At 59.8% G+C, this 24,736-nt stretch overlaps 2 protein-coding genes across 2 annotated transcripts in view; both read left to right on the top strand.

Annotated features, from left to right (window-relative positions):
• The window catches only part of LOC128849934 (upstream stimulatory factor 2-like), a 57,832-nt gene extending 36,990 nt beyond the window's left edge, over nt 1–20,842 (top strand). Inside the window, exon 12 of the mRNA XM_054052667.1 lies at nt 20,829–20,842. The gene's annotated coding sequence lies outside the window, so the exon portion shown is untranslated. The remainder of the gene's footprint in view (nt 1–20,828) is intronic.
• Nucleotides 1,176–24,598, top strand: ETFB (electron transfer flavoprotein subunit beta). Its single transcript, XM_054052668.1, has 6 exons — nt 1,176–1,330; nt 1,765–1,923; nt 5,472–5,624; nt 11,022–11,084; nt 20,297–20,455; nt 24,150–24,598. The coding sequence occupies exons 1-6, from the start codon at nt 1,274–1,276 to the stop codon at nt 24,321–24,323; spliced, it is 765 nt and encodes a 254-aa protein (XP_053908643.1). The 5' UTR covers nt 1,176–1,273; the 3' UTR covers nt 24,324–24,598.
• The last annotated feature ends 138 nt before the right edge of the window (nt 24,599–24,736 follow it).

Below are 24,736 nucleotides of genomic sequence, written 5' to 3' on the forward strand. Positions count from 1 at the left end.
TAAGAGAGAGATTTTGGGGGCGCAGAAGGGGTTTTGGGGGGGTCTGAGGGGGTTTTGGGGGTTCAGAGTGGGGTTTTTGGGGGTTCAGAGGGGGTTTTTGGGGGGTTCAGAGGGGGTTTGGGGGGTTCAGAGTGGGGTTTTGGGGGTTCAGAGTGGGGTTTTGGGGGGTCTGAGTGGGGTTTTGGGTGTTCAGAGGGGGTTTTGGGGTTCAGAGAGGGTTTTTGGGGGATCAGAGTGGGGTTTTGGGGGTTCAGAGGGGGTTTTGGGGGGTTCAGAGAGGGTTTTTGGGGGTTCAGAGGGGGGTTTTGGGGGTTCAGAGTGGGGTTTTTGGGGGTTCAGAGGGGGTTTTGGGGGGATCAGAGGGGTTTTCGGGGGTTCTGAAGGGGTTTTGGGGGTTCAGAGTGGGGTTTTTGGGGGTTCAGAGGGGTTTTTGGGGGTTCAGAGTGGGGTTTTTGGGGGGTCAGAGAGGGTTTTTTGGGGTGTCAAAGTGGGGTTTTGGGGGTTCAGAGAGGGTTTTTGGGGGTTCAGAGGGGGGTTTTGGGGGGTCTGAGGGGGTTTTGGGGGTTCAGAGAGAGTTTTTGGGGGTTCAGAGGGGGTTTTGGGGGTTCAGAGAGGGTTTTTGGGGGGTTCAGAGGGGGTTTTGGGGGATCAGAGTGGGGTTTTGGGGGTTCAGAGGGGGTTTTGGGGGTTCTGAAGGGGTTTTGGGGGTTCAGAGGGGCTTTGGGGGTTCAGAGGGGGTTTTGGGGGTTCTGAAGGGGTTTTGGGGGGACCCAGAAACGATGGAGAACCCCAAAGATTGAGGTTTTGGGGGGCAACCAAGAATTGGGGGGGGGCAGAAGGACTTGGGGGGACACAAAGGGATTTGGGGGACCCCTCTGACCCCCCAAAACCCCCTCTGAACCCCCCAAAACCCCCTCTGAACCCCAAAACCCTCTGAGGTCCCTCTTTACACCCCCTTTACAGACGCCTCTACCCAGTATGGGCGTGGCCTGAGCCGAGAGGGCGTGGTTTGAGTCGTTGATTGACAGAAGGGGCGTGACTGACTGGCGAGGGGGGCGTGGCCTGAGGAGGGGGCGTGCCCCTCTCGGACGGCGGTCGCTGATTGGCTGCGCCGTCGCTAGGGGCGAGCGGATGGGCGGTATTGATCGACACGAGGAAGTAGGCGTGGCTTTGTCTAAAAGGGGCGTGGCCTGCGCTGAAGACGCCCGCTGATTGGCTGATCGCGGCGAGGAGGAGGGGGCGTGGCCTCCTGAGGTGATTGACGGGAGGAGTAATGGCGGCGCTGCGGGTGCTCGTGGGGGTGAAGAGGGTCATCGACTACGCCGTCAGGGTTCGAGCGAGGGGGGACCCCAAAACCCCCTGTACCCCACGAACCCCTTTTCCCCCGAACCCCCTTTTCAACCCCTCTTTTTCCCCCAAACCCCTTTTCCCCCCCAAACCCCCTTTTTCCCCCCAAACCCCTTTATTCCCCCCAAACCCCTTTATTTCCCCCCAAACCCCTTTTTCCCCCAAACCCCTTTTTTCCCCCCAAACCCCTTTTCCCCCCAAACCCCCTTTTCCCCCCAAACCCCTTTTCCCCCCAAACCCCTTTTCACCCCAAACCCCTTTATTTCCCCCCAAACCCCTTAATTTCCCCCCAAACCCCTTTTTTCCCCCCAAACCCCTTTATTTCCCCCAAAACCCCTTTTTCCCCCCAACCCCCTTTTCCCCCCGCCCCCCCTTTTCCCCCCCCCGTACCCCCCAATCTCTTGTGCCCCCCAATAGGTTCGGGTGACGCCCGATGGGGGTTCGGTGCAGACTCAGGGGGTGAAGCATTCGCTGAACCCCTTTTGTGAGATCGCTTTGGAAGAAGCCGTGAGGCTGCGGGAACGCGGAGCGGCCGCCGAGGTCATCGCCGTCAGCGTAGGAACTAAAGCCTCTCAGGTTTGATCGAGGGGGGCCCCCCCAAAACTTTAGGAACCCCCCAAAAACTCTTAAGGTTCCCCCAAAATCCTGAGATTCCCCCCAAACCCCCAAATCCCCCCTCAAACCCCTGCGTTCCTTCCCTAAAATCTCATTCCTGGATGTCTGAATCCACTTTTTGGGGTCCCCCCCATAACTATTGGGGTCCCCCAAAGTTTTGGGGTCCCCCAAAGCCGAGGGACCCCCCAAAACCCTGAGTCCCCCCTCAAAGCTCTGTATTCTCTCCTTAAATCCCTTTCCCAGATGTCTGCATCCACTTTTTGGGGTCCCCCCGCAAAACCTCTGTGTCCCCCCCAAACTATTGGGGTCCCCCTTAAGTTTTGGGGTCCCCTCAAAGTCTTGGGGTCCTCCTAAACCCCAGAGACCCCCCCAAAACTCTTAAGGTTCCCCCAAAATCCTGAGATTCCCCCCAAAACCCCAAATCCCCTCTCAACCTCCTGAGTTCCTTCCCTAAAGTCTCATTCCCGGATGTCTGAATCCACTTTTTGGGGTCCCCCCATAACTATTGGGGTCCCCCCAAAGTTTTGGGGTCCCCCCAAAGCCGAGGGACCCCCCCAAAACCCTGAGACCCCCCTCAAAGCTCTGAATCCCCTCCTTAAAATCCCTTTCCCAGACGTCTGCATCCACTTTTTGGGGTCCCCCCCCAAAATCTCTGTGTCCCCCTGAAACTATTGGGGTCCCCCTAAAGTTTTGGGGTTCCTCCAAAGTCTTGGGGTCCTCCTAAACCCCAGAGACCCCCCCAAAACTCTTAAGGTTCCCCCAAAATCCTGAGATTCCCCCCAAAACCCCAAATCCCCCCTCAACCCCTGAGTTCCTTCCCTAAAATCTCATTCCCGGATGTCTGAATCCACTTTTTGGGGTCCCCCCTATAACTATTGGGGTCCCCCCAAACGATTGGGGTCCCCCCAAAGTCTTGGGGTCCCCCCAAAGCCGAGGGACCCCCCCAAAACCCTGAGTCCCCCCTCAAAGCTCTGAATCCCCTCCTTAAAACCCCTTTCCCAGACGTCTGCATCCACTTTTTGGGGTCCCCCCCCAAAATCTCTGTGTCCCCCTGAAACTATTGGGGTCCCCCTAAAGTTTTGGGGTCCCCCAAACCTCAGAGACCCCCCCAAAACTCCTGGGGGGACCCCAAAATCCTGGGGGGGGGCTGTCCTTTGCATGCCTGGGTCTCCTATAGAGGGGTTTTGGGGTGTTTTGGGGTCCCCTATGGGAGGGTTTGTGGGTGTCCTGAGTTTTGGGGTCCCCTATGGAGAGTTTGGGGGTGTTTTGGGGTCCCCTATGGAGGGTTTGGGGGTGTCCTGAGTTTTGGGGTCCCTGTGGGAGCTTTGGGGTTACTGTGTGGTCCCTATGGGGTGTTTTGGAGTGCCCTGTGGTCCCTATAGGGGTTTGGGGGTGTTTTGGGGTCCCTATGGGGTGTTTTGGGGTCCCTGTGGGGGTTTTGGGGTGCCCTGTGGTCCCTATGGGTGTTTTGGGGTCCCTATGGGTGCCTATGGGGTGTTTTGGGGTCTCTATGGGGTGTTTAGGGGTGTTTTGGGGTGTTTTTGGGGTGTTTTGGGGTCTCTATGGGGGTTTTGGGGTGCCCTGTGGTTCCTATAGGGTGTTTTGGGGTCCCTATGGGGGTTTTGGGGTCCCTATGGGTGTTTTGGGGTCCCTATGGGGTATTTTGGGGTGTGTTTGGGGTGTTTTGGGGTCTATATGAGGTGTTTTGGGGTCTCTATGGGTGTTTTGGGGTCTTTTGGGGTCCCTATGGGTGTTTTTGGGGTGTTTTGGAGTCCCTATGGATGTTTTGTGGTCCCTATGGGTGGTTTTGGGGTGTTTTGGGGTCCCTATGGGGTGTTTTTGTGGTGTTTTTGGGGTGTTTTTGGGTCCCTATGGATGTTTTGGGGTCCCTGTGGGTGTTTTGTTGTGTTTTTGGGGTTCCCAGGGTGCCGTTTTTGGGGTCCCCCCCCCCAGGAGTGCCTGCGCTCGGCGCTGGCGGTGGGGGCGGATCGGGCGCTGCTGCTGTCGGTCCCTATGGGGTGTTTTGGGGTCCCTGTGGGTGTTTGGGGGTGTTTTGGAGTCCCCATGGATGTTTTGTGGTTCCTATGGGGAGTTTTGGGGTCCCTATGGGGGTTTTGGGGTGTTTTGGGGTCCCTATGGATGTTTTGGGGTTCTTATGGGGAGTTTTGGGGTCCCAATGGGGGTTTTGGGGTGTTTTGGGGTCCCTATGGGGTGTTTTGGGGTGTTTTGGGGGTCTTTTGGGGTCCCTGTGGGTGTTTTGAGGTCTCTATGGGGTGTTTTGGGGTCCCTATGGGTGTTTTGGGGTGTTTTGGGGGTCTCTATGGGGGTTTTGGGGTGTTTTTGGGGTGTTTTGGGGTCCCTATGGGTGTTTTTGGGTGTTTTTGGGTCCCTATGGATGTTTTGGGGTCCCTGTGGGTGTTTTGGGGTGTTTTGGAGTCCCTATGGATGTTTTGTGGTTTCTATGGGGAGTTTTGGGGTCCCTATGGGGGTTTTGGGGTGTTTTGGGGTCCCTATGGGAGTTTTGGGGTGTTTTGGGGTCCCTGTGGGTGTTTTGGGGTCCCTATGGATGTTTTTGGGGTGTTTTGGGGTCCCTATGGGGTGTTTTTGTGGTGTTTTTGGGGTGTTTTGGGGTCCCTGTGGGTATTTTGGGGTCCCTATGGGTGTTTGGGGTCTCTATGGGGGTTTTGGGGTGTTTTTGGGTCCCTATGGGTATTTTGGGGTCCCTATGGGTATTTTGGGGTCCCTGTGGGTGTTTTTGGGGTGCTGAGGGTGCTGTTTTTGGGGTCCCCCCCCCAGGAGTGCCTGCGCTCGGCGCTGGCGGTGGGGGCGGATCGGGCGCTGCTGCTGTCGGTCCCTATGGGGGGTTTTGGGGTCCCTATGGGTGTTTTGGGGTCCCTGTGGGTGTTTTGGGGTCCCTGTGGGTATTTTTGGGGTTCCCAGGGTGCCGTTTTTGGGGTGTTTTGGTGCAGGAGTGCCTGCGCTCGGCGCTGGCGGTGGGGGCGGATCGGGCGCTGCTGCTGTCGGTCCCTATGGGGGGTTTTGGGGTCCCTATGGGTGTTTTGGGGTCCCTATGGGTGTTTTGGGGTCCCTGTGGGTGTTTTTGGGGTTCCCAGGGTGCCGTTTTTGGGGTCCCCCCCCCAGGAGTGCCTGCGCTCGGCGCTGGCGGTGGGGGCGGATCGGGCGCTGCTGCTGTCGGTCCCTATGGGCGGTTTTGGGGTCCCTGTGGGTGTTTTGGGGTCCCTATGGGTGTTTTGGGTCCCTGTGGGTATTTTGGGGTCCCTGTGGGTGTTTTTGGGGTTCCCAGGGTGCTGTTTTTGGGGTCCCCCCCCCCCCAGGAGTGCCTGCGCTCGGCGCTGGCGGTGGGGGCGGATCGGGCGCTGCTGCTGTCGGTCCCTATGGGGGGTTTTGGGGTCCCTGTGGGTGTTTTGGGGTCCCTATGGGTGTTTTGGGGTCCCTGTGGGTGTTTTTGGGGTGCTGAGGGTGCTGTTTTTGGGGTGTCCCCCCCCCAGGAGTGCCTGCGCTCAGCGCTGGCGGTGGGGGCGGATCGGGCGCTGCTCCTGGAGGCGCCGCCGGAGGCGTCGTTGGGGCCGCGGGAAGTGGCGATGGCGCTGACGGAGCTCTCGCGGAGATTAAAGCCGAACCTCGTCCTGCTCGGAAAGCAGGTGACGAACGGCCGGGACATGGGGGGGCCTTATAGAGCCCCTATGGAGTCCTTATACAGCCCCTATGGAGCCCTTATACAGCCCCTATGGAGCCCCTACAGAGCCCCTATAGAGCCCCTATGGAGCCCTTATACAGCTCCTACGGAGCCCCTATGGAGCCCTTATACAGCCCCTATGGAGCCCTTATAGAGCCCCTATGGAGCCCCTGTGGAGCCCTTATACAGCCCCTATGGAGCCCTTATACAGCCCCTATGGAGCCCCTATAAAGCACTTATACAGCTCCTATGGAACCTCTGTGGAGCCCTTATACAGCCCCTATAGAGCCCCTACAGAGCCCTTATGGAGCCCTTATACAGCCCCTATAGAGCCCCTACAGAGCCCTTATGGAGCCCTTATACAGCCCCTATAGAGCCCCTACAGAGCCCTTATGCAGCCCTTATACAGCCCCTATGGAGCCCATATAGAGCACTTATACAGCTCCTATGGAGCCCTTATGGAGCTCCTACGGAGCCCATATAGAGCTCCTATAGAGCACTTATACAGCCCCTATGGAGCCCTTATGGAGCCCCTACGGAGCCCATATAGAGCCCCTATAGAACACTTATATAGTTCCTATGGAGCCCTTATGGAGCCCCTATAGAGCACTTATACAGCTCCTATGGAGCCCCTACAGAGACCCTATGGAGCCCCTACAGAGACCCTATGGAGCCCTTATAGAGCACTTATACAGCTCTTATGGAGCCCCTACAAAGCCCTTATAGAGCCCTTATGATGCCCCTATGGATCCTCTATGCTGTCCCTGTGGAGCCCTTATTAAGACCCTATGGAGCCCATATAGAGCCCATACAGAGCCCTTATGAAGCCCCAGTAGTGCCCCTATAGAACCCTTACAGAGCCCTTATACAGCCTCTATGGAGCCCTTATGGAGTCCCGATGGAGCCCCTATGCAGCCCTTATAGAGCCCTTACGGAGCCCCTACAGAGAGCCTATAGAGTCCATATAGAGCCCATACACAGCCCTTATGGAGCCCTTGTACAGCTCCTATGGAGCCCATATAGAGCTCCTATGGAACCTCTATGGAGCCTCTATGAAGCCCCAATAGTGCCCCTATAGAACCCCTACAGAGCCCTTATACAGCCCCTATGCAGCCCTTATAGAGCCCCTATGGAGCCCATATAGAGCCCATACAAAGCCCTTATGGAGACCTTATGGAGCTCCTACAGAGCCCATATAGAGCCCCTATGGAGCACTTATACAGCTCCTATGGAGCCCCTACAGAGCCCCTATGGAGCGCCTATAGAGCCCTTATGGAGCCCCTATAGAGCACTTATATAGCCCCTGCGGAGCCCATATAGAGCCCCTATGGAGCCCTTATTAAGACCCTATAGAGCCCCTATGAAGCCCATATAGAGCTTCTATGGAACCTCTATGGAGCCCTTATACAGCCCCTATGGAGCCCTTATGAAGTCCCAGTAGTGCCCCTATAGAACTCCTATAGAGCCCTTATAGAGCCTTCATACAGCCTCTATGGAGCCCCTATGGAGCCCATATAGAGCCCATACAGAGCCCTTATGAAGCCCCAATAGTGCCCCTATAGAGCCCTTACAGAGCCCTTATACAGCCCCTATGGAGCCCTATGGAGTCCCGATGGAGACCCTATGCAGCCCTTATAGAGCCCCTATGGAGACCCTATGGAGCCCATATAGAGCCCATACACAGCCCTTATGGAGCCCTTGTACAGCTCCTATGGAGCCCATATAGACCTCCTATGGAACCTCTGTGGAGCTCCTATGAAGCCCCAATAGTGCCCCTATAGAACCCCTACAGAGCCCTTATACAGCCCCTATGCAGCCCTTATAGAGCTCCTATGGAGCCCATATAGAGCCCATACAAAGCCCTTATGGAGACCTTATACAGCCCCTATGGAGCCCTTATGGAGACCCTATAGAACCCCTATGGAGCCCTTATGGAGACCCTATAGAACCCCTATGGAGCCCCTATACAGCCCCTATGGAGACCGTATGGAGCCCCTACAGAGCCCTTATGGAGCTCTTACACAGCTCCTATGGAGACCATATGTAGCCCCTATGGAACCCTTATGGAGCCTATATAGAGCCCCTATGGAGCCCTTTTAGAGCTCCTATAGAGATCCTATGGAGCTCCTATGGATCCCATATAGAGCCCCTTTAGAATCCCTATGGATCCTCTATGCTGTCCCTATGGAGCCCTTATGGATCCCCTATAGAGCCCCTATGGAGCCCTTATGAAACCGCTACAAATCCCATATAGAGCCCCTATAGAGCCCATATAGAGATCCTATACAGCCCCTATAGGGCCCTATGGAGCCCATATAGAGCCCCTATGGTGCCCCTATGGAGCCCATATGGAGTCCTTATGAAGCCCCTATAGAGCCAATATGGAGCCGCTATGGAGCCCCTATAGAATCCTTATGGATCCCTACGGAGCCTCTATAGAGCCCCTATGGAGGCTTTATGGTGCCCCTATGGAACCCATATAGAGCCCCTATGGAACTCTTATGGAGCTCCTATGGAGCTTCTATAGAGTCTCTATAGAGCCCCTTTGGAGCCCTTATAGAGTACCTATAGAGCCCCTATGGAGCCGCTATAGAGCCGCTATGGAGTCCCAATAGAGCCCATAGAGAGCTCCTATGTAGTGCCCCTATGGAGCCCATATGGTGCCCCTATGGAGCCCTTATGAAGCCCCTATAGAGCCAATATGGAGCCCTTATAGATCCCCTATAGATCCATATGGAGCCCCCGTGCAGCCCCGGCGGTGCCCCTGGAGTTGCTCCGGAGTGACCCCTATGGATCCCATATAGAATCCCTATGGGTCCCCTATGGATGCCCTATAGCTCCCCAGAGAGCCCCTATGGATCCCCTATAGCTCTCCATTAGCTCCCCTATGGATGCCCTATAGATGGTGCATAGATCCCCCCCATAGCTCCCCAGAGAGCCCCTATGGATCCCCTATAGATCTCCATTAGCTCCCCTATGGATGCCCTATGGACGCCCTATAGATGGTGCATAGATCCCCCCCCATAGCTCCCCAGAGAGCCCCTATGGATCCCCTATAGATCTCCATTAGCTCCCCTATGGATGCCCTATAGACGTTCCAGCGATCCCCCTATAGGTCCCCACAGAGCCCCTATAGATCCCCCTATGGATCCCCTATAGCTGCCCTATAGCTCTCCTACAGATCCCCCCTATGGATCCCCTATAGCTCCCCTACAGCTGCCCTACAGCCCCCCCCAGAGCTCCCTCTATGGATCCCCTATAGCTCTCCCTATAGATTCCCCATTAGCTCCCATATAGATCCCCTTATGGATCACCTATAGATCCCCCATAAACCCCGTACAGCTCCCCCTATGGATCCCCCATTAGCTCTCTCTATAGATCCCCTATAGCTCTTCCATTAGCTCCCCTATAGCTCCCCTTATAGATCCCCTATGGATCCCCTATAGGCTATGGATCCCCTATAGGCCCCCATTACCTCCCCTATGGATCCCCTATAGATCCTCCATTAGCTCCCCCTATGGATCTCCTATAGATCCCCCAGTAGCTCCCCTATAGCTCCCGTTATAGATCCCCCATTAGCTCCCCTACAGCTCCCCCTATGGATCCCCTATAGCTCCCCCATTAGCTCCCCTAAAGCTGCCCTATAGTCCCCCCATAGCTTCCTTATAGCCCCCCTATAGCTCCCCTACAGCGTCCCCTATAGATCCCCTACAGCTCTCCCATTAGTTCCCCCTATAGATCCCCATTAGCTCCCCTTATAGCTCCCCCATTATCTCCCCCAGTATCTCCCCCTATGGCTCCCCTATAAATCCCCCATAAACCCCCTACAGCTCCCCCATTAGCTCCCCCTATAGATCCCCTATAGCTCCCCCTATAGCTCTCTCATTAGCTCCCCTATAGCCCCCCCTATCGGTCCCCCTATGGATCCCCTATAGATCCCCCATTAGCTTCCCTATAGCTCACCTATAGCTCTCCCTATAGATCCCCTATGGCTCCCCTACAGCTCCCCCTATGGATCCCCTATAGATCCCCCTATAGACCCCCATTACCTCCCCTATAGCTCCCCTATAGATCCCCCATTAGCTCCCCTATAGCTCCCCCTATGGATCCCCTATAGATCCCCCATTAGCTCTCCTATAGCTCCCCCTATAGATCCCCTATAGCTCCCCCTATAGCTCTCCCATTAGCTCCCCTATGGCCCCCCCTATCGGTCCCCCTATGGATCCCCTATAGATCCCCCATTAGCTTCCCTATAGCTCCCCCTATAGACCCCCATTACCTCCCCTACAGCTTCCCTATAGATCCCCCATTATCTCCCCCTATCGCTCCCCCTATGGATCCCCTGTAGATCCCCCATAGCCCCCCCTACAGATCCCCCATTAACTCCCCTATGGATCCCCTACAGCTCCCCTATGGATCCCCCATTAGCTCCCCTATAGCTCCACCTATGGATCCCCTATACCTCTCCTATGGATCCCCTATAGCCCCCCCCAATGGATCCCCTATACCTCCTCTATAGATCCCCCATTATCTCCCCCTATCGCTCCCCCTATGGATCCCCTGTACATCCCCCATAGCCCCCCCTATAGATCCCCCATTAACTCCCCTATGGATCCCCTACAGCTCCCCTATGGATCCCCCATTAGGTCCCCTATAGCTCCACCTATGGATCCCCTATACCTCTCCTATGGATCCCCTATAGCCCCCCCAATGGATCCCCTATACCTCCTCTATAGATCCCCCATTATCTCCCCTTATATCTGCCCCTATGGATCTCCTATAGCTCCCCCTATAGCCCCCCCCCATGGATCCCCCATTAGCCCCCCTATGGATCCCCTATAGCTCCACCTATGGATCCCCTGTAGCTCCCCCTATAGCCCCCCCCCCCATGGATCCCCTATAGACCCCCATTAGCTCCCCTATAGCTTCCCTATAGCTCCCCCATTAGCTCCCCCTATATCTGCCCCTATGGATCCCCCATTAGCTCCCCTATAGCTCCACCTATGGATCCCCCATAGCTCCCCTATAGCCCCCCCATGGATCCCCTATACCTCCCCCTATAGCTCCCCTATAGCTGCCCCATTATCTCCCCCTATCGCTCCCCCTATGGATCCCCTGTAGATCCCCCATAGCCCCCCCATTAACTCCCCTATGGATCCCCTATAGCCCCCCCATGGATCCCCCATTACCTCCCCCTATGGATCCCCTATACCTCCCCCTATACCTCCCCCATTATCTCCCCCTATATCTGCCCCTATAGATCCCCTATAGCCCCCACAGGGCCCTTGGGGGGGGGCGGGGGGTGTCCCCTATATCCCCTATAACGTTCCCTATAGCCCCCCCCCCCCCCCCCTCCCCTCAGGCCATCGACGACGACTGTAACCAAACCGGGCAGCTCCTCGCCGCCATGTTGGATTGGCCGCAGGTAAGCAGCGGGGCACGTGACCGCGCCGCAGGGCATGATGGGATAGCTCCGCCCCCTCCCCATAGGGTATAATGGGCTTTAGAGCGCCGCGCCGCAGGGGATGATGGGATAGCTCCGCCCCCTCCCCATAGGGTATAATGGGCTTTAGAGCGCCGCGCCGCAGGGGATGATGGGATAGCTCCGCCCCCTCCCCATAGGGTATAATGGGCTTTAGAGCGCCGCGCCGCAGGGGATGATGGGATAGCTCCGCCCCATAGGGTATAAAGGGCTTTAGAGCGCCGCGCCGCAGGGGATGATGGGATAGCTCCGCCCCTCCCCATAGGGTATAATGGGCTTTAGAGCGCTCTCTAAATTAAATATGGGGCTCTGAGGGTCGCTATGGGGCAGCCTTGAGTCGCTATGGGGCAGCCGTGGGTCGCTATGGGGCTCTGTGGGTCGCTATGGGGCAGCCGTGGGTCGCTATGGGGCAGTTGTGGGTCGCTATGGGGCAGCTGTGGGTCGCTATGGGGCAGCCATGGGTCGCTATGGGGCACTGTGGGTCGCTATGGGGCAGCCGTGGGTCGCTATGGGGCTCTGTGGGTCGCTATGGGGCAGCCGTGGGTCGCTATGGGGCTGTGTGGGTCGCTATGGGGCAGCCGTGGGTCGCTATGGGGCAGCCGTGGGTCGCTATGGGGCAGCCGTGGGTCGCTATGGGGCAGCCGTGGGTCGCTATGGGGCAGCCGTGGGTCGCTATGGGGCTCTGAGGGTCGCTATGGGGCAGCCGTGGGTCGCTATGGGGCTGTTTGGGTCGCTATGGGGCAGCCGTGGGTCGCTATGGGGCTCTGAGGGTCGCTATGGGGCAGCCGTGGGTCGCTATGGGGCAGCTGTGAGTCGCTATGGGGCAGCCGTGGGTTGCTATGGGGCAGCCGTGGGTCGCTATGGGGCAGCCGTGGGTCGCTATGGGGCTCTGAGGGTCGCTATGGGGCAGCCGTGGGTCGCTATGGGGCTCTGTGGGTCGCTATGGGGCAGCCGTGGGTCGCTATGGGGCTCTGAGGGTCGCTATGGGGCAGCCGTGGGTCGCTATGGGGCTCTGAGGGTCGCTATGGGGCAGCCGTGGGTCGCTATGGGGCTGTTTGGGTCGCTATGGGGCAGCTGTGGGTCGCTATGGGGCAGCCGTGGGTCGCTATGGGGCTCTGAGGGTTGCTATGGGGCAGCCGTGGGTCGCTATGGGGCAGCCGTGGGTCGCTATGGGGCAGCTGTGAGTCGCTATGGGGCAGCCGTGGGTCGCTATGGGGCAGCCGTGGGTCGCTATGGGGCAGCCGTGGGTCGCTATGGCGCTGCATGAGTCGCTATGGGGCTGCGTGGGTCGCTATGGGGCAGCCGTGGGTCGCTATGGGGCTCTGTGGGTCGCTATGGGGCAGCCGTGGGTCGCTATGGGGCTCCGTGGGTCGCTATGGGGCAGCCGTGGGTCGCTATGGGGCTGTGTGGGTCGCTATGGGGCAGCCTTCGGTCGCTATGGGGCTGTGTGGGTCGCTATGGGGCCGCCGTGGGTCGCTATGGGGCTCTGTGGGTCGCTATGGGGCAGCCGTGGGTCGCTATGGGGCAGCCGTGGGTCGCTATGGGGCAGCCGTGGGTCGCTATGGGGCTGTGTGGGTCGCTATGGGGCAGCCGTGGGTCGCTATGGGGCAGCCGTGGGTCGCTATGGGGCTCTGAGGGTCGCTATGGGGCAGCCGTGGGTCGCTATGGGGCTCTGTGGGTCGCTATGGGGCAGCCGTGGGTCGCTATGGGGCAGCCATGGGTCGCTATGGGGCTCTGAGGGTTGCTATGGGGCAGCCGTGGGTCGCTAAGGGGCAGCCGTGGGTCGCTATGGGGCTCTGAGGGTCGCTATGGGGCTCTGTGGGTCGCTATGGGGCTCCGTGTGTCGCTATGGGGCAGCCATGGGTCGCTATGGGGCTCCGTGGGTCGCTATGGGGCAGCCGTGGGTCACTATGGGGCAGCCGTGGGTCGCTATGGGGCTCCGTGGGTCGCTATGGGGCAGCCATGGGTCGCTATGGGGCTCCGTGGGTCGCTATGGGGCAGCCGTGGGTCGTTATGGGGCTGTGTGGGTCTCTATGGGGCTGTGTGGGTCGCTATGGGGCAGCCGTGGGTCGCTATGGGGCTCCGTGGGTCGCTATGGGGCAGCCGTGGGTCGCTATGGGGCAGCCGTGGGTCGCTATGGGGCTCGGTGGGTCGCTATGGGGCTCTGTGGGTCGCTATGGGGCAGCCGTGGGTCGCTATGGGGCTCTGTGGGTCGCTATGGGGCTGTGTGGGTCGCTATGGGGCAGCTGTGGGTCGCTATGGGGCAGCCGTGGGTCGCTATGGGGCAGCCGTGGGTCACTATGGGGCAGCCGTGGGTCGCTATGGGGCTCTGTGGGTCGCTATGGGGCAGCCGTGGGTCGCTGTGGGGCAGCCGTGGGTCGCTATGGGGCAGCCGTGGGTCGCTATGGGGCTGTGTGGGTCGCTATGGGGCAGCCGTGGGTCGCTATGGGGCTGTGTGGGTCGCTATGGGGCTCTGTGGGTCGCTATGGGGCAGCCGTGGGTCGCTATGGGGCAGCCGTGGGTCGCTATGGGGCTCTGTGGGTCACTATGGGGCAGCCGTGGGTCGCTATGGGGCAGCCGTGGGTCGCTATGGGGCACTGTGGGTCGCTATGGGGCTCCGTGGGTCGCTATGGGGCAGCCGTGGGTCGCTATGGGGCTCCGTGGGTCGCTATGGGGCAGCCGTGGGTCGCTATGGGGCTCCGTGGGTCGCTGTGGGGCTCTGTGGGTCGCTATGGGGCTCTGTGGGTCACTGTGGGGCAGCCATGGGTCGCTATGGGGCTGTGTGGGTCGCTATGGGGCAGCCGTGGGTCGCTATGGGGCAGCCGTGGGTCTCTATGGGGCTGTGTGGGTCGCTATGGGGCAGCCGTGGGTCGCTATGGGGCAGCCGTGGTTCGCTATGGGGCTCTGAGGGTCGCTATGGGGCAGCCGTGGGTCGCTATGGGGCTGTGTGGGTCGCTATGGGGCAGCCGTGGGTCGCTATGGGGCTCTGTGGGTCGCTATGGGGCAGCCGTGGGTCGCTATGGGGCTCTGTGGGTCGCTATGGAGCAGCCGTGGGTCGCTATGGGGCAGCCGTGGGTCGCTATGGGGCAGCTGTGGGTCGCTATGGGGCAGCTGTGGGTCGCTATGGGGCAGCCGTGGGTCACTATGGGGCAGCCGTGGGTCGCTATGGGGCAGCCGTGGGTCGCTATGGGGCAGCCGTGGGTCGCTATGGGGCAGCCGTGGGTCGCTATGGGGCTCTGTGGGTCGCTATGGGGCTGTGTGGGTCGCTATGGGGCAGCTGTGGGTCGCTATGGGGCAGCTGTGGGTCGCTATGGGGCAGCCGTGGGTCGCTATGGGGCAGCCGTGGGTCGCTATGGGGCTCTGTGGGTCGCTATGGGGCAGCCATGGGTCGCTATGGGGCTCTGAGGGTCGCTATGGGGCAGCCGTGGGTCACTATGGGGCAGCCGTGGGTCGCTATGGGGCTCCGTGGGTCGCTATGGGGCAGCCATGGGTCGCTATGGGGCTCCGTGGGTCGCTATGGGGCAGCCGTGGGTCGTTATGGGGCTGTGTGGGTCTCTATGGGGCTGTGTGGGTCGCTATGGGGCAGCCGTGGGTCGCTATGGGGCTCCGTGGGTCGCTATGGGGCAGCCGTGGGTCGCTATGGGGCAGCCGTGGGTCGCTATGGGGCTCGGTGGGTCGCTATGGGGCTCTGTGGGTCGCTATGGGGCAGCCGTGGGTCGCTATGGGGCTCTGTGGGTCGCTATGGGGCTGTGTGGGTCGCTATGGGGCAGCTGTGGGTCGCTATGGGGCAGCCGTGGGTCGCTATGGGGCAGCCGTGGGTCACTATGGGGCAGCCGTGGGTCGCTATGGGGCTCTGTGGGTCGCTATGGGGCAGCCGTGGGTCGCTATGGGGCAGCCGTGGGTCGCTATGGGGCAGCCGTGGGTCGCTATGGGGCTGTGTGGGTCGCTATGGGGCAGCCGTGGGTCGCTATGGGGCTGTGTGGGTCGCTATGGGGCTGTGTGGGTCACTATGGGGCAGCCGTGGGTCGCTATGGGGCAGCCGTGGGTCGCTATGGGGCTGTGTGGGTCACTATGGGGCAGCCGTGGGTCGCTATGGGGCAGCCGTGGGTCGCTATGGGGCACTGTGGGTCGCTATGGGGCTCCGTGGGTCGCTATGGGGCAGCTGTGGGTCGCTATGGGGCTCCGTGGGTCGCTATGGGGCAGCCGTGGGTCGCTATGGGGCTCCGTGGGTCGCTGTGGGGCTCTGTGGGTCGCTATGGGGCTCTGTGGGTCACTGTGGGGCAGCCATGGGTCGCTATGGGGCTGTGTGGGTCGCTATGGGGCAGCCGTGGGTCGCTATGGGGCAGCCGTGGGTCTCTATGGGGCAGCCGTGGGTCGCTATGGGGCAGCCGTGGGTCGCTATGGGGCAGCCGTGGGTCGCTATGGGGCTCTGAGGGTCGCTATGGGGCAGCCATGGGTCTCTATGGGGTCTCTATAAGGTCGCTATGGGGCAGCCGTGGGTCGCTATGGGGCAGCCGTGGTTCGCTATGGGGCTCTGAGGGTCGCTATGGGGCAGCCGTGGGTCGCTATGGGGCTGTGTGGGTCGCTATGGGGCAGCCGTGGGTCGCTATGGGGCTCTGTGGGTCGCTATGGGGCAGCCGTGGGTCGCTATGGGGCTCTGTGGGTCGCTATGGAGCAGCCGTGGGTCGCTATGGGGCAGCCGTGGGTCGCTATGGGGCAGCTGTGGGTCGCTATGGGGCAGCTGTGGGTCGCTATGGGGCAGCCGTGGGTCACTATGGGGCAGCCGTGGGTCGCTATGGGGCAGCTGTGGGTCGCTATGGGGCAGCCGTGGGTCGCTATGGGGCAGCCGTGGGTCGCTATGGGGCTCTGTGGGTCGCTATGGGGCTGTGTGGGTCGCTATGGGGCAGCTGTGGGTCGCTATGGGGCAGCTGTGGGTCGCTATGGGGCAGCCGTGGGTCGCTATGGGGCAGCCGTGGGTCGCTATGGGGCTCTGTGGGTCGCTATGGGGCTCTGTGGGTCGCTAAGGGGCTCTGTGGGTCGCTATGGGGCAGCCGTGGGTCGCTATGGGGCTCCGTGGGTCACTATGGGGCAGCCGTGGGTCGCTAAGGGGCTCTGTGGGTCGCTATGGGGCAGCCGTGGGTCGCTATGGGGCTCTGTGGGTCGCTATGGGGCAGCCGTGGGTCGCTATGGGGCTGTGTGGGTCGCTATGGGGCAGCCATGGGTCGCTATGGGGCAGCCGTGAGTCGCTATGGGGCTGTGTGGGTCGCTATGGGGCAGCCGTGGGTCGCTATGGGGCTCCGTGTGTCGCTATGGGGCAGCCATGGGTCGCTATGGGGCTCCGTGGGTCGCTATGGGGCAGCCGTGGGTCACTATGGGGCAGCCGTGGGTCGCTATGGGGCTCCGTGGGTCGCTATGGGGCAGCCATGGGTCGCTATGGGGCTCCGTGGGTCGCTATGGGGCAGCCGTGGGTCGTTATGGGGCTGTGTGGGTCTCTATGGGGCTGTGTGGGTCGCTATGGGGCAGCCGTGGGTCGCTATGGGGCTCCGTGGGTCGCTATGGGGCAGCCGTGGGTCGCTATGGGGCAGCCGTGGGTCGCTATGGGGCTCGGTGGGTCGCTATGGGGCTCTGTGGGTCGCTATGGGGCAGCCGTGGGTCGCTATGGGGCTCTGTGGGTCGCTATGGGGCAGCCGTGGGTCGCTATGGGGCAGCTGTGGGTCGCTATGGGGCAGCCGTGGGTCGCTATGGGGCTCTGAGGGTCGCTATGGGGCAGCCGTGGGTCGCTATGGGGCTCTGAGGGTCGCTATGGGGCAGCCGTGGGTCGCTATGGGGCTCTGTGGGTCGCTATGGGGCTCTGTGGGTCGCTATGGGGCACTGTGGGTCGCTATGGGGCTGTGTGGGTCTCTATGGGGCAGCCGTGGGTCGCTGTGGGGCAGCCGTGGGTCGCTATGGGGCAGCCGTGGGTCGCTATGGGGCTCTGTGTGTCGCTATGGGGCAGCCGTGGGTCGCTATGGGGCTGTGTGGGTCGCTATGGGGCAGCCGTGGGTCGCTATGGGGCTCTGTAGGTCGCTATGGGGCTCTGTGGGTCGCTATGGGGCACTGTGGGTCGCTATGGGGCTGTGTGGGTCTCTATGGGGCAGCCGTGGGTCGCTGTGGGGCAGCCGTGGGTCGCTATGGGGCAGCCGTGGGTCGCTATGGGGCTGTGTGGGTCGCTATGGGGCAGCCGTGGGTCGCTATGGGGCTGTGTGGGTCGCTATGGGGCTGTGTGGGTCACTATGGGGCAGCCGTGGGTCGCTATGGGGCAGCCGTGGGTCGCTATGGGGCTGTGTGGGTCACTATGGGGCAGCCGTGGGTCGCTATGGGGCAGCCGTGGGTCGCTATGGGGCTCTGTGGGTCGCTATGGGGCTCCGTGGGTCGCTATGGGGCAGCTGTGGGTCGCTATGGGGCTCCGTGGGTCGCTATGGGGCAGCCGTGGGTCGCTATGGGGCTCCGTGGGTCGCTGTGGGGCTCTGTGGGTCGCTATGGGGCTCTGTGGGTCACTGTGGGGCAGCCATGGGTCGCTATGGGGCTGTGTGGGTCGCTATGGGGCAGCCGTGGGTCGCTATGGGGCAGCCGTGGGTCTCTATGGGGCTGTGTGGGTCGCTATGGGGCAGCCGTGGGTCGCTATGGGGCAGCCGTGGGTCGCTATGGGGCTCTGAGGGTCGCTATGGGGCAGCCATGGGTCTCTATGGGGTCTCTATAAGGTCGCTATGGGGCAGCCGTGGGTCGCTATGGGGCAGCCGTGGTTCGCTATGGGGCTCTGAGGGTCGCTATGGGGCAGCCGTGGGTCGCTATGGGGCTGTGTGGGTCGCTATGGGGCAGCCGTGGGTCGCTATGGGGCTCTGTGGGTCGCTATGGGGCAGCCGTGGGTCGCTATGGGGCTCTGTGGGTCGCTATGGGGCAGCCGTGGGTCGCTATGGGGCAGCCGTGGGTCGCTATGGGGCAGCTGTGGGTCGCTATGGGGCAGCTGTGGGTCGCTATGGGGCAGCCGTGGGTCACTATGGGGCAGCCGTGGGTCGCTATGGGGCAGCTGTGGGTCGCTATGGGGCAGCCGTGGGTCGCTATGGGGCAGCCGTGGGTCGCTATGGGGCTCTGTGGGTCGCTATGGGGCTGTGTGGGTCGCTATGGGGCAGCTGTGGGTCGCTATGGGGCAGCTGTGGGTCGCTATGGGGCAGCCGTGGGTCGCTATGGGGCAGCCGTGGGTCGCTATGGGGCTCTGTGGGTCGCTATGGGGCAGCCATGGGTCGCTATGGGGCTCTGAGGGTCGCTATGGGGCAGCCGTGGGTCGCTATGGGGCTCTGAGGGTCGCTATGGGGCTCCGTGGGTCACTATGGGGCAGCCGTGGGTCGCTAAGGGGCAGCCGTGGGTCGCTATGGGGCAGCCGTGGGTCACTATGGGGCAGCCGTGGGTCGCTATGGGGCTCTGTGGGTTGCTATGGGGCTCTGTGGGTCGCTATGGGGCTCTGAGGGTCGCTATGGGGCAGCCGTGGGTCGCTATGGGGCTCTGAGGGTCGCTATGGGGCTCCGTGGGTCACTATGGGGCAGCCGTGGGTCGCTAAGGGGCAGCCGTGGGTCGCTATGGGGCAGCCGTGGGTCACTATGGGGCAGCCGTGGGTCGCTATGGGGCTCTGTGGGTTGCTATGGGGCTCTGTGGGTCGCTATGGGGCTCTGAGGGTCGCTATGGGGCAGCCGTGGGTCGCTATGGGGCTCTGTGGGTCGCTATGGGGCTCCGTGGGTCACTATGGGGCAGCCGTGGGTCGCTATGGGGCAGCCGTGGGTCGCTATGGGGCTAAAAATAGGGAATTTGGGGTAAAAATGGGGAATTTGGGGCTAAAATGGGGAATTTAGGGATAAAAATGGGGAATTTGGGGTAAAAATGGGGAATTTGGGGTAAAAATGGGGAATTTGGGGCTAAAAATGGGGAATTTGGGGATAAAAATGGGGAATTTGGGCTAAAAATGGGGAATTTGGGGCTAAAAATGGGGAATTTGGGGCTAAAAATGGGGAATTTGGGGGTAAAAATGGGGAATTTGGGGGTAAAAATGGGGAATTTTGGGTAAAAATGGGGAATTTGGGGCTAAAAATGGGGAATTTGGGGCTAAAATGGGGAATTTGGGGCTAAAATGGGGAATTTGGGGATAAAAATCGGGAATTTGGGGTAAAAATTTATACTGGGATGACCTTAAAGGATACTGGGAGGCTCCCAGCTCATACTGGGAGACCCTAATTCATACTGGGATGCCCTAAATTTGGACTGGAATGACCTTAATTCATACTGGAGACCCAAATTCATACTGGAATGACCTTAATTTATACTGGGATGGCCCTAAAGGATACTGGGATGACCCTAAATGATACTGGGATGACCCTAAATGGTACTGGGATGACCCTAAAGGATACTGGGATGACCCTAAATGGTACTGGGATGGCCCTAAATGATACTGGGATGACCCTAAACGATACTGGGATGGCCCTAAAGTATACTGGGATGATCCTAAATGGTACCAGGAGGCTCCCAGCTCATACTGGGAGATCGAAATTCTTACTGGGACACCCAAAATCCTACTGGGATGCCCTAAATTCATACTGGAATGATCCAAATTCATACTGGGATGCCTCAAATTGGGAGTAGAATGACCTTAATTCATACTGGGAGTCTAAAATTCATACTGGGATGCCCTAAATTCATACTGGAATGACCCTAAATGATACTGGGATGCCCCTAAATGATACTGGGATGACCCTAAAGGATACTGGGAGGCTCCCAGCTCATACTGGGAGATCGAAATTCATACTGGGACGCCCCAAATTCATACTGGGATGGCCCTAAAGGATACTGGGATGACCCTAAAGGATACTGGGATGCCCTAAATGATACTGGGATGACTCTAAATGATACTGGGATGCCTTAAATGATACTGGGATGACCCTAAATCATACTGGGATGCCCTTAAATGATACTGGGATGGCCCTAAATCATACTGGGATGCCCTTAAATGATACTGGGGTGACCTTAAATGATATCAGAATGACCCCAAAGGATGGCGGTAGGATTCCCAGTGCATACTGGGAGGCTCCCAGTAGGCGTTGGGGTGGTGGCAGCGGTCGGTGGCCCCGCAGGGGACCTTCGCCTCTCGGTTGGAGGTGGAGGGCGAAGCGGCGAAGGTGGAGCGGGAGGTGGACGGAGGTCTGGAGACGCTGCGGCTGCGGCTGCCGGCGGTGCTGACGGCCGATCTGCGCCTCAACGAACCCCGTTACGCCACCTTACCCAACATCATGGTGAGAACCCCCCCTCGGGGGTCCCCCAAAAACTCAGACACCCCCAAAAAAAAGCTTTCGGGTACCCCAAAATCCGCCCCGAAACCACCGCCCCCCCCCCCCCCTTTCCAACTACAGAGCATCAATAACTGCCAGAGCGCAATGTCATGGGGAGCCCCAAATCCGCCCACTGGGGAGCCCCAAAATCCAATGAAGGCCCAAAGCGATTGTGCACCCCAAAACTTGGGGCGCCCCCAAATCCTTTCTGCCCCACTAAGGTTCTCTATTGCCCCCCAAAATCTCTCAGAGCGCCCCAAAACCCACTGCCCCCCCGTCAACCCTTGGGTCTCAATGACCCACTCTGCCCAAATCCTGGGGAGCCCCAAAACTGGGGGGGACACCCCCCAAAATCCACTGCTCCTCTGTGTACCCCTAAACCTGAGACACCCCAAAACCCCCTTAGAGATCCCCAAAACCCCTCAGAGCCCCCCAAAACCCACTGCCCCCCCCTTCAACCCTTGGTTCTCAATGACCCATTGTGCCCAAATCCTGGGGAGCCCCAAAACTGGGGGGGGTGACACCCCCCAAAATCCACTGTTTCTCTGTGTACCCCTAAACCTGAGACCCCCCAAAACCCCCTTAGAGACCCCTCAGAGCCCCCCAAAACCCTTCAGAGCCCCCCAAAACCCACTGCCCCCCCCCTTCAACCCTTGGGTCTCAATGAGCCACTCTGCCCAAATCCTGGGGAGCCCCAAAACTGGGGGGGACACCCCCCAAAATCCACTGTTTCACTGTGTACCCCTAAACCTGAGACCCCCAAAACCCCCTTAGAGCCCCCCAAAACCTCTCAGAGCCCCCCAAAACCCACTGCCCCCCCCCTTCAACCCTTGGGTCTCAATGACCCACTCTGCCCAAATCCTGGGGAGCCCCAAAACTGGGGGGGACACCCCCCAAAATCCACTGTTTCTCTGTGTACCCCTAAATCTGAGACACCCCAAAACCCCCTTAGAGCCCACTTAGAGCCCCCCAAAACCTCTCAGAGCCCCCCAAAACCCCTCAGAGCCCCCCAAAACCCACTGCCCCCCCCTTCAACCCTTGGGTCTCAATGACCCACTCTGCCCAAGTCCTGGGGACCCCCAAAACTGGGGGGGACACCCCCCAAAATCCACTGTTTCTCTGTGTACCCCTAAACCTGAGACCCCCCAAAACCCCCTTAGGGACCCCTCAGAGCCCCCCAAAACCCCTCAGAGCGCCCCAAAACCCACTGCCCCCCCCCTTCAACCCTTGGGTCTCAGTGACCCACTCTGCCCAAATCCTGGGGAGCCCCAAAACTGGGGGGGACACCCCCCAAAATCCACTGTTTCTCTGTGTACCCCTAAACCTGAGACCTCTCAAAACCCCCTTAGAGACCCCTTAGAGCCCCCCAAAACCCCTCAGAGCCCCCCAAAACCCACTGCCCCCCCCCTTCAACCCATGGGTCTCAATGACCCACTCTGCCCAAATCCTGGGGAGCCCCAAAACTGGGGGGGACACCCCCCAAAATCCACTGTTTCTCTGTGTACCCCTAAACCTGAGACCCCCCAAAACCCCTTTAGAGCCCACTTAGAGCCCCCAAATCCCCTCAGAGCCCCCCAAAACCCACTGCCCCCCCCTTCAACCCTTGGGTCTCAATGACCCACTCTGCCCAAATCCTGGGGAGCCCCAAAACTGGGGGGGACACCCCCAAAATCCACTGTTTCTCTGTGTACCCCTAAACCTGAGACACCCCAAAACCCCCTTAGAGCCCCCTCAGAGCCCCCCAAAACCTCTCAGAGCCCCCTAAAACCCACTGCCCCCCCCCTTCAAGCCTTGAATCTCAATGACCCATTCTGCCCAAATCCTGGGGAGCCCCAAAACTGGGGGGGACACCCCCCAAAATCCACTGTTTCTCTGTGTACCCCTAAACCTGAGACGCCCCAAAACCCCTTTAGAGCTCCCTTAGAGCCCCCCAAAACCTCTCAGAGCCCCCCAAAACCCACTGCCCCCCCCTTCAACCCTTGGGTCTCAATGACCCACTCTGCCCAAATCCTGGGGAGCCCCAAAACTGGGGGGACACCCCCCAAAATCCACTGTTTCTCTGTGTACCCCTAAACCTGAGACACCCCAAAACCCCCTTAGAGCCCCCTTAGAGCCCCCCAAAACCCCTCAGAGCCCCCCAAAACCCACTGCCCCCCCCTTCAACCCTTGAGTCCCAATGACCCACTCTGCCCAAATCCTGGGGAGCCCCAAAACTGGGGGGACACCCCCCAAAATCCACTGCTCCTCTGTGTACCCCTAAACCTGAGACACCCCAAAACCCCCTTAGAGACCCCTCAGAGCCCCCCAAATCCTCTCAGAGCCCCCCAAAACCCCTCAGAGCCCCCCAAAACCCACTGCCCCCCCCCTTCAACCCTTGGGTCTCAATGACCCATTCTGCCCAAATCCTGGGGAGCCCCAAAACTGGGGGGGACACCCCCCAAAATCCACTGTTTCTCTGTGTACCCCTAAATCTGAGACCCCCCAAAACCCCCTTAGAGACCTCTCAGAGCCCCCCAAAACCCCTCAGAGCCCCCCAAAACCCACTGCCCCCCCCCCGTCAACCCTTGGGTCTCAATGACCCACTCTGATCAAATCATGGGGAGCCCCAAAACTGGGGGGGATACCCCCAAAATCCACTGTTCCTCTGTGTACCCCTAAACCTGAGACCCCCCAAAACCCCCTTAGAGCCCCCCAAAACCTCTCAGAGCCCCCCAAAACCACTGCCCCCCCCTTAACCCTTGAATCTCAATGACCCACTCTGCCCAAATCCTGGGGAGCCCCAAAACTGGGGGGGACACCCCCCAAAATCCACTATTTCTCTGTGTACCCCTAAACCTGAGACCCCCTAAAACCCCCTTAGAGACCCCTCAGAGCCCCCCAAAACCTCTCAGACCCCCCAAAACCCCTCAGAGCCCCCCAAAACCCACTGCCCCCCCCTTCAACCCTTGGGTCTCAATGACCCACTCTGCCCAAATCGTGGGGAGCCCCAAAACTGGGGGGGGACACCCCCCAAAATCCACTGTTTCTCTGTGTACCCCTAAACCTGAGACGCCCCAAAACCCCCTCAGAGCCCCCCAAAACCTCTCAGACCCCCCAAAACCCCTCAGAGCCCCCCAAAACCCACTGCCCCCCCCTTCAACCCTTGGGTCTCAATGACCCACTCTGCCCAAATCCTGGGGAGCCCCAAAACTGGGGGGGGACACCCCAAAATCCACTGTTTCTCTGTGTACCCCTAAACCTGAGACCCCCCAAAACCCCCTTAGAGACCCCTTAGAGCCCCCCAAAACCCCTCAGAGCCCCCCAAAACCCACTGCCCCCCCCCTCAACCCTTGGGTCTCAATGACCCACTCTGCCCAAATCCTGGGGAGCCCCAAAACTGGGGGGGACACCCCCCAAAATCCACTGTTTCTCTGTGTACCCCTAAACCTGAGACGCCCCAAAACCCCCTCAGAGCCCCCCAAAACCTCTCAGAGCCCCCCAAAACCACTGCTTTCCCCCTTACACCCTTGAATCTCAATGACCCACTGTGCCCAAATCCTGGGGAGCCCCAAAACTGGGGGGGTGGGGGACACCCCAAAATCCACCGCCCCCCATCTCATCCCCACCAGTGCACCCCTAAACTCGGGGCCCCCCCCAAATCCTTTTCTGCTCTCTTTAGAAAGCCAAAAAGAAGCCCCTGGAGGTGATTCCGCTGTCGGATTTTGGGGTCCCCGCGGGGTCCCCCCGTTTGCGGGTGTTGCGTTTGGAAGAGCCGCCGGCGCGAACGGCCGGAGAAAAGGTGGAAGACGCCGCGACGCTGATCCAAAAGCTCCGGAATTGTGGGAGGATTTAGGGGGGGGGATCCCCCAAAAATGGTTTTTGGGGGGGGGTACCCCAATATTCATCCCTTATAGAGCTCTATAATCGCCCCCCAATAGACCCCAATGAGTGCCCGGAATGGATTTAGGGGTTCGGAGGAGGGATCCCCATCCCCATATGCCATTGTATGCGATCCTTATGGATTTGGGGGGGACCCCCATGGATTTGGGGGGGACCCCTGGAGGGGGGTACCCCAATATCCACCCCCCCATAGCGCCCCATAACCCCCCATAGACTCCTATGGACCCAATGTCCCCCCATAGGGATTGGAATAGGGACCCCCCCCATATCCCATCCCTATGGATTTTGGGGGGTCCCCATGGATTTGGGGGGAACCCCATGGATTTGGGGGTTCCCTGAAGGGGGACACCCCAATATCCACCCCCA

Source organism: Cuculus canorus, chromosome 35 (genome assembly GCF_017976375.1).
Source record: "Cuculus canorus isolate bCucCan1 chromosome 35, bCucCan1.pri, whole genome shotgun sequence".
Lineage (NCBI taxonomy): Eukaryota > Metazoa > Chordata > Aves > Cuculiformes > Cuculidae > Cuculus > Cuculus canorus.